This window comes from Plecotus auritus (genome assembly GCF_963455305.1).
Source record: "Plecotus auritus genome assembly, chromosome: 4".
Classification (NCBI taxonomy): Eukaryota; Metazoa; Chordata; class Mammalia; order Chiroptera; family Vespertilionidae; genus Plecotus; species Plecotus auritus.
Genome location: NC_137775.1, coordinates 191,677,733 through 191,694,372, shown reverse-complemented (window position 1 = coordinate 191,694,372; position 16,640 = coordinate 191,677,733). Strand labels below are relative to the sequence as shown.

At 58.3% G+C, this 16,640-nt stretch overlaps 1 protein-coding gene across 1 annotated transcript in view; it reads left to right on the top strand.

Moving 5' to 3' along the window:
• ABCA13 (ATP binding cassette subfamily A member 13) overlaps window positions 1-16,640 on the top strand; it is a gene marked incomplete at its 5' end in the record, with an annotated part of 149,231 nt that overhangs the window by 92,704 nt on the left and 39,887 nt on the right. Inside the window, 4 exons of the mRNA XM_080665222.1 lie at window positions 7,380-7,602; window positions 11,375-11,464; window positions 14,757-14,826; window positions 16,135-16,262. Coding sequence (XP_080521348.1) covers window positions 7,380-7,602; window positions 11,375-11,464; window positions 14,757-14,826; window positions 16,135-16,262 — 511 coding nt within the window. The remainder of the gene's footprint in view (window positions 1-7,379; window positions 7,603-11,374; window positions 11,465-14,756; window positions 14,827-16,134; window positions 16,263-16,640) is intronic.

Genomic DNA, 16,640 nt, shown 5'->3' with positions numbered 1-16,640 from the left:
ATCAGTGATGAGAGAAACCATGGATCGGCTGCCGCCTCCACGCCTCCCACTGCGGATCCAGCCCAGAACCGGGCACGTGCCCTGATCGGGAATCACACGTGACTTCCTGGTTCACAGGTCGACGCTCTACCCCTGAGCACGTGACTTCCTGGTTCACAGGTCGACGCTCTACCCCTGAGCACGTGACTTCCTGGTTCACAGGTCGACGCTCTACCCCTGAGCACGTGACTTCCTGGTTCACAGGTCGACGCTCTACCCCTGAGCACGTGACTTCCTGGTTCACAGGTCGACGCTCTACCCCTGAGCACGTGACTTCCTGGTTCATAGGTCTACACTCTGCCCCTGAGCACGTGACTTCCTGGTTCATAGGTCGATGCTCTACCCCTGAGCACGTGACTTCCTGGTTCACAGGTCCACGCTCTACCCCTGAGCCACTCGGGCCGGGCGGCCGTTCTCCTTTAATACCGTCAAGAACTTCCCACGGTGCCTGCACCAGTTCACGTCCCAGTGACCACGCACAGGCGTTCGCTTCCTCCACGCCCTCCCCGGAGCCTGTGCACAGCGAAACGGCAGCCCCGGGCTGGGAGCGAGTATTTGTGAATCGTCCATCTGGTCAGGGGAACTCCTTCAACTCAGCAGCAACCTCTCCGGTAACCTGGTTAAAAGCTGGCCGAGGACCTGAGCAGCCATTTCCCAAAAGAGGACGCACAGGTGGCCAGCAGGAGCAGGAAGAGGTGCTCAGCCTCCCCGAGCATCCGGGCTCTGCGGCGGGAGGGGGGGTGCTGCCGCACCCACCTGTTAGCATGGCTGTCGGACAGTCCGGGTGCCGGTGAGGGGGCCGGTGTGTGGCCCGGCGTCCACTCACGGTGATCCTGAGGACTCCGCCGTCCACCGTTTTCAGAGCAGCACCCGCTTTCCTCTGCTGCAGGGGCCTGGGGTCACGAAAAGGCACCGGGAGAGGCTCCTCGCTCAGCGGTGTGGGAAGGACCACAGATCCTCGGACGCAGGGCGGAGCTGGGAAGTGGTGTGTTCCCTTTAAGGCAGGGGTCCTCAAACTTTTTAAACAGGGGGCCAGGTCCCTGTCCCTCAGACCGTGGGAGGGCCGGACTATAGTTTAAAAAAAAAACTATGAACAAATTCCTATGCGCACTGCGGGCCCGGGACGCGTCGGCTGCTAAGCAGGACAGGCAGCGGCCCCCGGCGGGCCGGATCCATGTCCTCGGCGGGCCGCACGTGGCCCGCAGGCCGTAGTTTGAGGACCCCTGCTTTAAGGCTTCTCCACGGCTCTTCAGAAGCCTTACCTCCCCCCGACGAGGTCCCGATGGCGTGGACATTCTCAGCTCTATGGTTCGTCAACAACACGTCACCTAACACCGTAACCTGTTTTCTCCAGTTTAATCCCCGTGTTTCATCCCTCATTGCTGCTTCCTGTGCCGCCGGAGAGCCGTGTCCACGGTGGTTAGCGGAGGCCGCAGCCTCTTGCTGGCTTTGGAAGGATTGTGTTTGCACAGCCCGTCCTGCGCGGCGGGCCGTCGCCCTCTGCCTCCTGAACGAGCTGCTTCAGGCTCTCTGTGTCTCCGGGGCTGAGCCATGCTGCTGGTCCTCAGGGTTGTCTTTCCTTTTGTCCACGTTGCCTCGAACGTGGGGCACTGCCTTCCCTGCAGGCAGGTGGGAGGAGCGTGGCCGCTGCCTGCGGTACAGGCCAGGGAAGCCTGCTTCCCACGTTAGAGAAAGCCCCAGAGAGCTGGCGGCGGCGCTCTGCAGAAAGCAGTCTGCCCAGATGAAAATGGAATCGGGGTGGACGTGGGCAGACAAATGCTGGGCAGGGTGGAAGCAGCAGCTCCTGTCAGGGGCTGTGGGGGGCCAGGGAGGTGAGAGGCGTGAGCCCCGGTGGCAGCGCAGACCGGTGCTGCCAGAGCACACCAGGCGGTGACAGGCGGCTCTGGTCCTGGGTCAGTGCAGCGGCACCCCAGTGGGCTGTGGCCCTTCACCCGAGTCCCATTCCCTCCCCTGCTCCCTCTTCCCTGAGGACAGGCGCCTGGGAACGTCTGAGCAGCCCTGCCCTGCTCGCCTCTTCGAGCCACTCCCCACCTGTCCGCAGCCCCGGGCTGGGCTCCGGGCCCGGCGCCCCCCTCAGGCTCCCGCCAGCCACGTCCGTTCTGCTGTGGCCTCGGGCTGGGCTCACTGACAGGCGTTGTCACGGTCTGACTCCCTCACACGGCCAGGAGCCCTGAGCGTGTTGTTCAGAGAGGATGGTCATCCAGGGCCCAGCCAGTGCTCACGGGCAGCGGGCACCAGGCTTTGTTCCCCAAACGGAACTCGTTTCTCCGCCTCTCCGGAACCGGGTGCGTTTATAAATGAGACGTTTAATTACATCAATTTTAAGGTTCATTTCAACTCTAAAATTCTGTAACTCAGTGAACGCAGAATGACTAAGTTTCTATTTCATGAAATCGGCTTCATTTTCGGAATAAGTACACAGTGCTTACAAAATGCTTATTGATTACAAGATGCCCAAATACGCATTGTGGAAAAAATCCAGAATATTTTGAAGAAAAAATTTAAAGTAGCCATGTTCTCACCACATAAAAAATATAGAAGGATCCAAGATGGTGGTGTAGGTAAACACCTAAACGGCTGCCTCGCACAACAATTTCAAAACTACAACTAAAAGACAAAACGTCTATCACCCAGAACCACGGGAAAGCTGGCTGAGTGGAAGTTCTACAACTAGAAGGAAAGAGAAAACAGCATTGAGACGTGCACAAGCGCTGAAAAGCTGAGGTACGGGGGCGCGTGAATCGGGCTGGCGACGGGTGACTGGGTGCACTGCTTTTTTCAACCCGAAGGGAGACAAGCTCCCGATTACTCCGAACTCCAGTTTCTGGGGAGACGCAGGGGACCCAAACTCCTACGGGGAGAAGCTGGACTGTCTACCGTGGGGTCAGAAAGTGAGGGAGGCTTGCTTGCAGGGCTGCGCACAGGAATAATTGTTTACTGCGCTGGGGCGTGGGACGCGGGGACGCGGTTGGAGACGCAGAGCCGGCTTACTGGCAGCCATCGCTGTTTGCCATGCCCTAGCCTAGTGACACCCTGAGACCCCGCCCCGCACAATCTACAAACCCACCCAAGCTCCAAGCAGTGGCTTTAGCATATGAATGGCTTGCCCTATTGCAGCTTAACCTAGCAAACTTGCAGCCCAGGTCAGACAGCTCCAAAACCTCCAAACCCCAAGCAAAGAGGAGAAAACGGTAGTTCTCGCTGTAGCTCCTGCTGGGTGGCCTCAGACAGTGGCTGACCTGCACCCCATTGGAGATCCAGAAGCCAGTGTTCCTAGTGGTCAGTGTGAGACACCAGATTTCAACTCCTCACATCCATAAGTGACACATTCAAGAGGCAGACTCAGTGAGCACCAAAGCCCCACTGAAACAAGTCCTGCACCATAAGCGTATCTCCAGTGCAGCGGTTCTTCCATTATAGACACAGCGGGTCCTCACAGCCAATTGGCCTGGAGGTCAATTCCTCCCAGTGTACCAACAGCAATCAAGGCTTAACTACACCAAGACTTTGCACTCAGCCCACAAAGGGGTGTACCAAGAGCGTCCACCTCAGGTGATTGGGGAGGTGGAGCTACTGACCCCTATAGGTCACCTACCACACAAAGCCACTCCATCAACACAGGGAAGCAGCAAAATGCGGAGACAAAGAAACATGTCACGAATGAAAGAAATGGAGGAAAGCAAACTATTGGACGACAGAGTTCAGAACCACATTTATAAGGTTACTCAAGAATCTTCTAAAAACCGCCGAGAAACTTGATGAGACCTCCGAGGAGCTTAGTGAGACTTTCAAGGACCTTAATGAGAATGCCAAAAAAATGGAAAAGGACCAGTCAGAAATTAAGCATACACTGTCTAAAATAAAGAATATACAGAAACTCAACTGTAGATCAACATACCCCAAGAATCAAACCAAAGATCTGAAATATGAGAAAACAAAAAACACCCAACCAGAAAAACAAAAAGAAAAAATAATCCAAAAATATGAAGATAATGTAAGGAGCCTCTGGGACAACTTTAAGCGTACCAACATCTGAATTTTGGGGGTGCCAGAAGAAGAGAGAGAACAACATATTGAAAACCTATTAGAAGAAATAATGACAGAAAACATTCCCTACCTGGTGAAAGAAATAGACTTACAAGTCCAGGAAGCGCACAGAACCCCGTACAAGAGGAATCCAAAGAGGACCACACCAAGACACATCATAATTAAAATGCCAAGGGCAAAAGACAAAGAGAGAATCTTGAAAGCAGCAAGAGAAAAACGGTTAGTTACCTACAAGGGAGCACCCATACGACTGTCAGCTGACTTCTCAACAGAAACTATGCAGGCCAGAAGGGAGTGGCAAGAAATATTCAAAGTGATGAACAGCAAGAACCTACAACCAAGATTACTCTACCCAGCAAAGCTATCATTCAGAGTTGAAGGTCAGATAAAGAGCTTCACAGACAAGAAAAAGCTAAAGGAGTTCGTCACCACCAAACCAGGATTACATGAAATGCTGAAGGGTATTCTTTAAGAAGAGGAAGAAGAAGAAAAAGGTAAAGATAAAAATTATGAACAACAAAATGACATCAAATACATACCTACCAACAAGTGAATCTAAAAATCAAGTGAATAAAAAATCTGAAGAACAGAATGGACTGGTGAATATAATAGAATCAGGGACATAGAAAGGGAGTGGACTGACAATTCTCAGGGGGAAGGGGGTGTGAGGGGTGCGGGAAGAGATTGGACAAAAATCTTACACCTATGGATGAAGACAGTGGCGGGGATAAGGGCATGGGGTGGGGTGGGGAATCAGGTGGAGGGGAGCTATGGGGGGGAAAAAGAGGAACACCTGTAATAATCTGAACAATAAAGATTTATTTAAAAAAATATAAACGTTTAAGTGGTTGAAGATGCATATGCTGCTTTAACTTCTGAATACAAACCATCACGTAGTCAGTAGCACAGAGGTAGAAGTTGTTTCATGAAAGGCAGCTTATTTCATGGGAGTACATGCCCCCAAATGTGTCTTCTGTGAGTCGTGTTTATCCTGTGTGCTGCTCTGTCTGACACCTCCCTACATACACAGTTCACATTTTCACCCTCTCATTTTCGGGCCGTATTTCCGCCACTCCTCGTTGTACTGACGGTCAGGCATTGCTGTTGAAAGATGGCACCCTCCTCCCAGCATGCTTGGTTCACTTCATGGCCGCAGTGAGCGTGCCTCGTCAGTGTGCGCTGCCTCCTGGGGGCTGGCTCGGCTCGCTGCCCGTGGTGCTCGCGGGTTCAGTCCACCCCGAGGCAGACAGGGAAGTCGTTTCCAGCTTCTTGCCACTGTTTCCTGTAAGATGCAGCAGCCCCTCATTTGGTATTCTTGATGAACATCTGGCTTGGTATTCTTGATGAACATCTGGCTTGGTATTCTTGATGAACATCTGGCTTGGTATTCCTGATGAACATCTGGCTTGGTATTCCTGATGAACATCTGGCTTGGTATTCTTGATGAACATCTGGTTTGGTATTCTTGATGAACATCTGGCTTGGTATTCTTGATGCACATCTGGCTTGGTATTCTTGATGAACATCTGGCTTGGTATTCTTGATGAACATCTGGCTTGGTATTCTTGATGAACATGTGGTTTGGTATTCTTGGTGAACATCTGGCTTGGTATTCCTGGTGAACATCTGGCTTGGTATTCCTGGTGAACATCTGGCTTGGTATTCCTGGTGAACATCTGGCTTGGTATTCCTGGTGAACATCTGGCTTGGTATTCCTGGTGGACATCTGGCTTGGTATTCCTGGTGGACATCTGGCTTGGTATTCCTGGTGGACATCTGGCTTGGTATTCCTGGTGAACATCTGGCTTGGTATTTCTGGTGGACATCTGGCTTGGTATTCCTGGTGGACATCTGGCTTGGTATTCCTGGTGGACATCTGGCTTGGTATTCCTGGTGAACATCTGGCTTGGTATTCTTGATGAACATCTGGCTTGGTATTCTTGATGAATATCTTGATGAATACCTGCACTGGGGCAGGTGCTGTCTTTCTGGTTTCCTGCAGAAAGACTGCGCCTGCCCCAGCCCTGCAGAGCCACCAGGTCTCCCACACTCCCTCCAGGAGGGTGAGCCGCCCGTGGTCTGTACCACATGGGTGAGCGGACACTCTAACTGCTGCTCTACCTTACATAGTCGGGTGTGGGCTCCTTTGTGGTTGTCTGTAAGCTGCATGTCCATGCGTGCTGTCCGCATTGATGTTTGAACCACTGAAGCCACCGACACCCCTCCTCCCAAAACATCTTGGCCCATTTCCCTAAGCGACGGGATGGTCAGGCCCATGGGGGTGCACAGTCACACTGTGACGGAGTCGTCGGACGTAATTGTACTCCTAAGTCAGACACGACCACTCCCAACAGTTGGGTTCAGCATTTCAGTTCTACCTGTTAAATTATTCATGTGGACACTTTTATGAGTTTAGCCATGAATATTTGATGGGTGGTTGATTCATGGCCATGAACTATCTTGGCCTTTTACTTTTCCCATTTAGGTCCAATTAGCATGTGGGGGGGGGAGGGTGAAATTCATTTTTCTTAATATGAGCGAAGCCTTTCCCCCGACTTCCTGAGTCCGTGTGGTGAGCACCCCTGTGACCGAGGCCGCTGTTGTCTCTGTTCCGTCGTTGAGTGAGTGTGGCCATATCAGTCCTCGTCACTTAGAGGGAAAGTGTCCCAAGTCTTTACGTTACAGCTGAGGGAAGGACATTCGGAGAGGGCAGGTCATTTCCCAGAAGTCACACATCGTGTGGCTGACTCCCCCAGCCCGGTGGGTCTCTGGGCCAGGCCGCGGGCACCCCCGGCCACCCTCTGCCTCTGCGCCCGCCCTCCACCGCCAGGCCCGTTTTCTGAGAGGGATGCACACGCAGGTGGTCTGTGCCCTTCCCTGCTGCTCCCGTCAGGGGGGCGAGGAGGTGCAGTTGGCATTGCCATTGGTGTCATGAGGTGACCTGTTGTGTAGACTTTTCCAGAGCTCTCACTCAGGGAGGGCTCGTCTCAGTTCAGAGCTGCCCGGTTTACAGCGGACGAGAGGCCAGAGCCGGGGCCCCAGGTGAAGGGACACAGCCAGGGCCCCAGGTGAGAGGTCACACAGCTGGGGCCCCAGGTGAGAGGTCACACAGCCGGGGCCCCAGGTGAGGGGTCGCGGAGCCGGGGCCCCAGGTGAAGGGACACAGCTGGGGCCCCAGGTGAGGGGTCATAGAGCTGGGGCCCCAGGTGAGGGGCCATGGAGCTGGGGCTGTGGGGCCCCAGGTGACCTGGGCTTGTGTTCTTGTCCCACAGATGGCGCCCCCACCAGCACCCTCACGCAGGTGGCTGCCCTGCTGACCCAGCGGCTGTGCCGCACACGCCGGGCCTGGCGGGGCGCGCTCTCTGACCTGCTGCTGCCCGTCCTCTTTGTGGCCTTGGCGATGGGCCTGTTCCTAGTGAGGCCTCTGGCCACCGACTACCCCGCCCTCCAGCTCACGCCTGGCCGCTACGGGAAAGCCGAGACCTCCTTCTTCAGGTCAGAGACCTCCCTCGGGGAAGGGCCCCTTACTTCAGAGCTCCACCGGGGAGATGGAGCCCGCAGCAGCTCGGGTGCTGTCAGGGACCCATGTTTTCCTTACGCGGCGGTCTCAGCAGGGGGGCCGCTCTGGGCAGCCCCGGCTCCTCCCAGAGCCTGTCTCCGGGCCCACGTTCAGGGTGACTGAGGCAGCCTGGCGGCTCCCCAGGCACCAAGCCCCTCCGTGAGCGCCCCTGGTGACATGCCACGGCCAGGCCACAGCAGCCCAGGCCTTGAGCAGGCACGGAGAGCCGGTCTGGACAGAGCGCACACCCTCCGCGCCTCCGTCCTCCGCGCTCTCCCCGCTCGGGCACAGGAGGGCGTCCGGTTGCAGGCCTCGTGCTCCCCACTCCTGGTGGTGACTGGAGGCCCAGGTCACGCGGCCCCGGGGTTTGGAGCCTCTGAGTGCTTCCTGGTGCCCAGCCCCGGCTCGGCAGCTGGTCCTCGGTCGCCGTCCGGTGCTGCCGGGCCCTGCGGACGGGGCAGTGACTCCAGAGCCCAGGCCCTACAGCTGCTCGTCCGCACAGGCCCCTCGGAGGGGAGCGGGGGTGGGGAGAGCATGCAGGCTGCTCTCCTGCCCAAGCCCCCCTCCCCCCCTCCCCTGCCCTCCTGCTGTGTGAGTGCCATCTGCAGCAGGCTCACGGGGAGGGGACGAGGCGAGGACACAGAGGCCCTCAGGGCGGTGTGCCGGCCCACGCTCTGTGCAGAGGTCACGATGGACGTGGCCCTCGGAAGTGCTGTCGTGGCGAGAGCAGGGGTCCCCCTCAGAGCTGCCGCAGGGGCCACAGGAAGCGCTGGTTTCCACCCGGGTCGGAGAGGGCGGTCCCCCCCCCCCCCCCCCCGCAACCGCAGCGCCCTGAAGTAGCCCGTCCAGGCTCTGCAGAGCAGTCGTGGGGGAGCGAGCCCTGAGTTTTGTGGCAACAGGACAGGCCAAAGCCAGTTGGTTGGTTTTCTCAAACAGGGACCCCTAGACCGAAGCAACAAACAGTAAAAAGTAAACCAACTTTAAGTCCTGCTCAGTCATTATTCCAAGGAAACCACTTTATGGATCACTACTTTTCCCCAGAAAAAGCATTTTAAACTTTTGTATGTTTTCTTGGATTAACAGGCAAAAGAGGGCAATCCGGAGCGTTCTCACGGATGTCACAGTGACGTTTTCTCTCTGTGAGCAGCATTTCAGGGGAGACTGTCTCTTTCCGGGGAAGTGCTTTCTCATTTGTCAGAAACCTAGGGCTGTTGGTGCGGGGTCGCGCTGCCCCCGTACCGGACGTAACTTCGCTGTGCACATCAGCGTCTCCATCACCGAGCACTTCTGGCTGTAGCCGTGGGGAGTCTTATTAGGCCAGTCATAGACCCTGTTGACTTAACAGTAAAAATCCGGTTACTTTTATCAGCAGAAGTGGTTTATTTGGAAGCAGCGAGAACTGCAGTTTGGGATAAGGAGGCTGCAGCAAAATTAGGCAAGTGAAGCAAACGGAGGAGAAAGAAAGTCACAGAGAGCGAGGAGGAAGCGGGAGGGCGCTGGCGCTGTGGCTGCGGGTCTGAAGGAAAAGGAGAGCTGGGGGGGGGGCGGTGGCTTCTCACTGGCTGAGTTGGGGAGCTTCCCATTGGCTGAGCTAGTTGCCGGGCAAGGAGAAAACCTTCCTCCCCCTGCTGGGGTTGTTGGACTGCCAAGCAAGTCCCTTCCCTGGGGCTGTGTCACTGAGGGCCAGGGGCAGTGCGCAGGGCCCCCCGGAGGCCCCCCACTCCACTTTAAAGGAGGTTTTCCCCATTCGGTTCACAGCCGCCTGAATAGTCGCAGGCGGGGCTGAGCGGAGTCCGAGAAGGATGGTGCTTGGCTGTCACTTCCTCTGGTTGGCCTCAGCGGTGCTTGCGTGGCGACTGCTCCGAAGCAAAGCTGTGCCCAGCAGAACACAGACGTGGCGGGAGGAGTGCGTCCTCTTTTCCATTTCCGCGTGCCCTCGGAAGGCCAGAGGCCAGGGAAGGCCGGTTTCAGGAAGGGACGCAGAGCAGCGGTGAAGAACAGGCCGCGAGGTCAGGGCAGCTGTCACAGCACAGCTGGCTCAGCAGATGCTTTTTGAGAACACGCTGTGTGCCGGCCGCTGCCCTTCGCTCGTGGGTCACGGGTTCCGGTAAAGAGGCTGAGCAGCCAGGCTTGAAAGCCAGTGGAGCTGTTGTCGGGGTCTCTGGGCGGAGAGGGCTCACGGGAAGGAGCTTAGTGCTTCACGGGGGGCGGGGGGGGGGGCAGGGCGTGGTTTCCAGCCAAGTACCAGGAAAGGGGGTGCCCCTCGGAGGAAGCCTCATCTGGGGGCAGACCCGCCAGGTCAGAAGGCACTTCCGCTGGGCTGGGCTGGGCTGGGTGTGACTCCTGGGAGGAGCGGGTGTTTGTCCCAAGATGTGCAGGTCTGAGGGCGCCGAGGGATTTAAACACGATTGCACGGCTGCCACGCAGGCGGCAGGGAGCCACTGGTAAAGCTGAGCATAAACAGTGTCAGATGGGTCTGTTAGGGGCTCAAAGCAGGGGCTGGGAAATCCAGGAATCTCGTGAAATCCCCACCGACGTGGAGGGCTTCCCGGCACAAACCTGGACGTCGCCTCTAATTGGGGGCGTTGATTGCTCTCGGGATGTGGGGGGCAGTCAGCCTAGCGGCTCGGGTTTCCCTGTGCTTGAATGCTGGGGACCATCCAGAAAGGTATTTGGGCGTCAGTCCAGCTGCCACGGTCCCTGAGCCAAGAGACCAGGCCGAGCGGCAGGGCGGGGAGGACAGAAGCTGTGTCTCCCAGGAGAAGGGGGCTGCCTCGCACGTTCCTGGACAGAAAGGACTCGTGTGCAGTCGGCCCTGTGTGTTCTCCTTCCCGGCGGACCTGCGGTGGCTGCCTGCATTAAGTCATCCCTCAGGCTGCTAGCGCCCGCTCGTCTTTGTTTCTGGGGTACCCGTTCCCACGGCGTGTACTTGGAAAGCATTTTATGGCAGACGTGATGTAAGCTTTAGACGGCCATCAGTCTGTGTCTGTAATGCTATCCAGAATTTTCCTTCATTCAAATGAGCCTCCTGCCAACCAGCCCAGCGTGCAGAGGGCCACAGGGTCGCTTCCTGTACATTTTCCCACATCAAGATGTTTCCTGCAATTCACGTGGCGTTTGTTCCCCCCGCCCCCCCCCCCCAACCTAGAAGAATAGCCTGTCTTAGGCTGGGGGTTCCTCCACGAGGGCCCCTGGTTCCCCTCAGGTGGCCTGTGTGCCTGCAGCGCCCAGGGTTCTGCGCTGGGGCTTCCTGGGAGCAGGGGTTCGAGAGAGATCACACAGAGACGGGGACAGGCCCGGAGGGTGTCATTGCGGGGCCGGACAGGGCGAAGGCTCCGCCCACCGCTCTCCAGGAGGCACAGTGTTTGCAGCGATTTTGACATAGTGACCCCATGTAATGTTATGCAGCCTTTGACATTCATTTTAAAAACCATGAAAAATGCCACAGGTGGTGAGAAGATGGGAAAAAGAATACACCGTGAGGCAGGTGTGCGCGCATGGGTACCTATGGTGGCAAACCTGTGAGCTGAAGAAATTTCTGATCTCCTTCCTGGCTTGGCTTTACCACGAAAACCGAACGAGCCGCTTGCTCTGAGCTGTCGGAACCAGCTGTGGCCAGCCTGGCGCGGGCACGTGCGGTCACACCTGCCCCGTGGCCTCCGTCTGACGGCCCCCCCCCCCCCCGCCCCGTCCTTTGTCTCCTGACAGCAGTGACAGCGACGGCATGGAACTGGCCCGCGTGCTTCTGCGTGCCTTTGGAGACGGGCAGCAGCTCTGCGCCAGCCCAGCCCCAGGCCTGTGAGTACCAGCTGCCCCGCAGACGCACCGCCGCCCGCCGCTCAGCATCCGCAGACGGGACGGCTCCGTCCTGACTTGCGGTCACGGGCAGGGTCACGTCCACCCAGGGAGCACCTGCCAGCCGGGTGGGTTCGCACTGAGCGGGGCGGATTCCTAAACGACCTGAAATAGCTACCCGATCGCCCCTTCCCTCCTCCGTAAACACTTGGTTTGTGTTACTGGGAAAACACGAACCAGTAATTCACAGCGTCCGTTTCTGTGAGGAACCGAAGCTAAACGTGAAGGAGCAGTGACCTGGGCGGGGTGTTCCTGCCTCTCAGGGAACCCCGGTGCGTGCGATCAGTGAGCTGGAATTCCCCTTTCACTGAGGGGCCCCGCCAGTCACTTCAGGCCGGGAGCCAAGTCCTTTAATATTTCTCCCCAGGACGGGAAGGGATCCTATAGGCATGGCGGTCAGTGAGCATCGCCCGAGCCGGCTTTCTCGCTAAGGCCCCCCCCCCACCGCCTGCATCCCCGTCCCCCCCGCAAACGGGGAGGAGATGAAAGCCATGATGATGTATTAAGGGCAGCAGTGCGTGTTCTCAAGTGATAACTATAGAACCCATGTTGGGAAACCTTTTTCTAATTTACGGTGACACTTTCTGCCCATTCGTCATGGGGGCCATCAGCTGCAGACTGAAGAGCTGTTAATGGTCTCAGCAGGGGGGCATTAATAGAAAATTAATTACGTTGTTTCCCTTTAGTTTTCTTCTGAAAAACAAGCAATTGCTTTAACTAAATAAAGCTGCTCTGTGAGGCTTTCACTCCCTGCGACTGCGGGGAGGAACTCGCTGTCCCGGCCCCGCCTCGCCGCGGAGAGGGCGTCGGGAGAGATGGTGCTTCAGTGGTCTCTCGAGGGAAAAGGCAGGCGTAGAGTCGATGCCAAGAGCAGCAGGACGCGTCCCACGTTCTGTGCGGACAGCAATTTCACCTTTAGGTTCTCCGACAGGCAAGGCCTGGGTCCCCAAGCTCCCCCGCCCGCCTGCAGCCACGCCCTGCCTGTCTCCTGCCTTCTTCGTCCTTTACCCCGTAAAACCCACGTAGCCTGGTCCTCCCTCACTCCTGTTTTGTCACCATGTCCGCCCTTTTCCTTGGTCGAAGCCTGGGCTGCGGGCGGCCCCGTGCAGGGGTGCCGGGCGCACCTCCTCGAACAGGAATCGACGTCCGTGCCGCACAAGCAGCACTGGCTGCTGAGGTCTGAGACCGAAGCAAAGGTGTTCACTTCCAACAGGGGCATCGCCTTTTTTTTTTTTTAAATATATTTTATTGATTTTTTACAGAGAGGAAGGGAGAGGGATAGAGAGCTAGAAACATCAATGAGAGAGAAACATCGATCAGCTGCCTCCTGCACACCCCCCACTGGGGATGTGCCCGCAATCAAGGTCCATGCCCTTGACCGGAATCGAACCCGGGACCCTTCAGTCCGCAGGCCGACGCTCTATCCACTGAGCCAAACCGGTTTCGGCCGGGGCATCGCCTTCTGTGGGTGTAAGTGTGGCCGAGTCCAGTGATGCCTACGCGTTCCCTTCCTGTTGGGCCCCGCCAGCGCCCGGTTACTGAGAGGAGGCTGTCCGATGCTGGGCCGTCCTGCTCACTCGGCGGCCTCTCCGCTGAGACCTCTGAGCAGTCGGGGCTCCAGAAAGCCTGCCTGGCTGAGGCCCGAGCTGTGGAGCGGCTCTCCTAACAGGGTGTGTAGCGCAGACTTGAAGATGGGCGGGCGTTGCCAACTTAGAGAAGGCGGTGGGTTTAATATCAGGTGCATTTTACAAGCTGGCAACCCGCTGGCCACGGGACGGCTCCCTCCACGGTTCCGGAGGCGAAATGGGCCTTGCCCGCCCATCCTTGCTGATCTTTTGTCTGTGAATTGAAAGTGGAGTTAGCCAGTCGGATATTCCTTTGAACTTGTAAAGTCACGCGGGGAGGGGCGTAGCTCTCCGTGCGGGACTCCACGGCAGCCGCAGGGGGGGCCTCTCGGTGGGACCCCCCAGTCCCGGGTGGCCCTGGCGGTCCTGTGTGCTGCCCAAGAGGGAGCAAGGGAGGGGAGCAGGGGGAGGCTGGAACAAAGAGGACCCGGTTTTGGAAGAAGTTCGCTGTTGCAAACACTCGCTAGCAGTCACGGGAGCGGGCAGGGCACGGGCAGGCTGAGCGGGAGAAGTGAAAGGAGTCATTTAAGGAGTGAGGACCGCACCGCAGTCCGACGGAAGGCGTGGTCTCTGCGTGCGCTTTAAGGCTCCAGCGGGAGACCGGGGTGGCTGCCCAGAAGCAGGATGGGAGGCGTGACGTCATTTTTATACCAGCCGTGGGCAAACTACGGCCCGCGGGCCCGATCCGGCTGTTCCATCAGGTTCTCTTGCTCTCCCCTCCGCTCCTTTACTTTGAATTTATATTCGTTCACACAAACACTCCATCCATGCTTTTGTTCCGGCCCTCCGGTCCAGTTTAAGAACCCACGGTGGCCCTCGAGTCAAAAAGTTTGCCCACCCCTGTTTTATACTTTAGAAAATGAGGTGGAATTGCGCTCTGCCGACCGGGGTGATAGGAACACGCGTTTCTTTTCGCTGGGCAGGCGTGTGGCCCCCGTGCTCCGTGCTCTGCCCCGCGCAGAGGCTGCCGAGCCGAGCCCGGCCCGGCCCGCAGCGGAGGGTGGAGCCTCCGCACCGCCGGGCCCCAGCGCTCCTGCCCCGGACTCCCGGAGCCCGTGCGCGGCCCATCCCCGTCAGCTGCCCCCCTTCCTTCCCGATTCCGGAGTAAATAGGAATACTGTCGCTAAAGCAACTTCTGACGCAGAAACATTGGTATAATCACAGTATGAGGCCGACAAGGACAAAGCGCTGGGACTTGGGAATAAAAAGGGTTTGAACTACGGCTGCCAGTTGTTTCATAACAACCCTGCTGTCAGGCTTTCTCCACGCGGGACTGGAGCAATGGATTCCTCCTTAGACCATGACTCTGTGCGTGTCTGTCGGGGGGACCGCAGCGGCTCACGGGCACGTGGCCTGCTGTGCTGCTGCTGCTGCTGGAGGTGCTGGGGTTTGAGACCAGGACTCACCCCGAGTCCAGGGGGCCTGGCCGGCGTCCACGGCAGAGCGTCCCGGGGAGAACTGGAAACCCTGTCCTCAGACTGACATCTGCATGGGGGTGCGTGGGGGGCGGTCCCGCAGCCAGCGATGTGTCTGGGACGGGCCTGTCGGTGGGACGCGCCCAGAAGCGCCGTTTGCAGCCTGAGCCTCACTCGGTCCTGTTGCCTCCGCAGGACGAACGCCTCCTGTTGGCACCCGGAGCCCTCGTCTCGCGCAGAAGCCCCGGGTTCCTGTGGCTGCCTGGTAGGTTTCAGAGGCATTCTGGTTCTTCAAAGAGTCTGAACCCCAGGTAACAACGTTTACTTCCCTTACGAAGCCTCCGTTTCTGTGAACGCTGAGCCCTCGGGGCTTCGGCCTCCGTTTCTGTGAACGCTGAGCCCTCGGGGCTTCGGCCTCCGTTTCTGTGAACGCTGAGCCCTCGGGGCTTCAGCCTCCGTTTCTGTGAACGCTGAGCCCTCGGGGCTTCGGCCTCCGTTTCTGTGAACGCTGAGCCCTCGGGGCTTCGGCCTCCGTTTCTGTGAACGCTGAGCCCTCGGGGCTTCGGCCTCCGTTTCTGTGAACGCTGAGCCCTCGGGGCTTCGGCGGACGTGCTGAGCTGCCCCCGGGGAAGGTTCAGCCGCAGAGTGAGCTTTCGTACCCTCAGACGTGACCGATGTCACGTGGGTTCCACCGCGGCCCCGCGTTCACGCTTCAGCCAACGACGGGAAGCTGGGACTGCCCTGGGGAGAAATCACCCCTCATTCCAGGCAGGAAACCAGGCTCCTGTCACATGCTCTTTCCGTGAGTTCTGAGGACGGGGGTTAAATGCAAAGACGCCACTTGGTCTCCTGACGACGGCTGATGCCTGCCGAGCGGAGGTGCTGGCATCGATCCCCAGCAGAGGCCTGGCTGCCCCATCTGGGAGGCACACAGGTCGGGATCCACTTGGAGAACTGATTGGAATTCATCTCAGAGGAAAACTCAGCGGGCCGTTAATGCAGGCGTCGGCCCGTCGGCCACAGTCAGCAGCTAACGGGGTCCCCGGGTACAGAAAAGGGGGAGAATCAAGCTTCGGAAGCTGACGCCAAAGCCCGGTGTCACGTCCTGGAGTCGTGACGGTCCTAGTGCGTGATCTTTCCTGAAGGGCCCGAGAGATGGGGAGGAGCATAGGACCCGGGTCCCAGGCGGCAGGCAGGGCGCCCTGGCTCCTGCTTGAGGCTCTTCAGAAAGAAGCCCGCCCCGAATTCACCCATCGTGCTCCCGACTCACCGCCCCCACTTAGTCCCGGACTCTCCTCCCGGTCACAGATGCAAGGCAACACTTTCCCTCTCGAGTGCTCAGCCATCTGTCCAGACTCACACACGGACAGCACCCCAGGTTCCCACATGTAACTGAGGCCCAGGCCCCGGCGGGTTCCGTGTCATCGCAGAGGGGGCGCCCGGAGGAAGTGTGAGACCTCGGAGCCTGGACGTCATGGGAACTGAGTGCTGCGGCGACGTCGCACTTGGCAGCAAGGTCAGCGAGCCTGCTCGTGTGGGGTAAGAGCACGTTTCTCTTTTCTCTCCTCGCAAGCACGTGCAGCGCTGCCCCAACGCCAGCGCCCGGGCCCCCGCGCTGACCGACCTCCGGGGCCACACGCTGCTGAACCTGTCGGCCCTCCGCCCCGAGGAGTACCTGCTGGCGCCCGGGGAGAGCCCCAGGTGGGTGCGGAGCCCGGGACGCGCTGGGCAGAGCCGGCCGCTCCAAACGCAGTGTCCTTAGGACGTGAGGTCTCGCAAATGCTTTGGGGTAACAGGTCCCCGACCACTGACGTGCCCTGAGCATCCCTGGTCGTGTCACCGCCCAGAGTGGGAGCAGCTCGTGGGGCGATGTCCCTCAGACCCTCTTCTCTCGGGCCCCTCGGGCCGCGTGTCCCAGCTCCGCACAGGCGGTAGGGAGAGCTTCTCTGTGTGTGGGTCCCTGAGCCTCGGTGGCGAGCCTGGGGCGGGGAGCGGGAAGAGAGCCTCTTGTGGCTTTAGACCGCCGCTGAGCCCCGCCGCGCAGAGCACACGCACACCGAGGCAGCGGGAGCGGAGGAC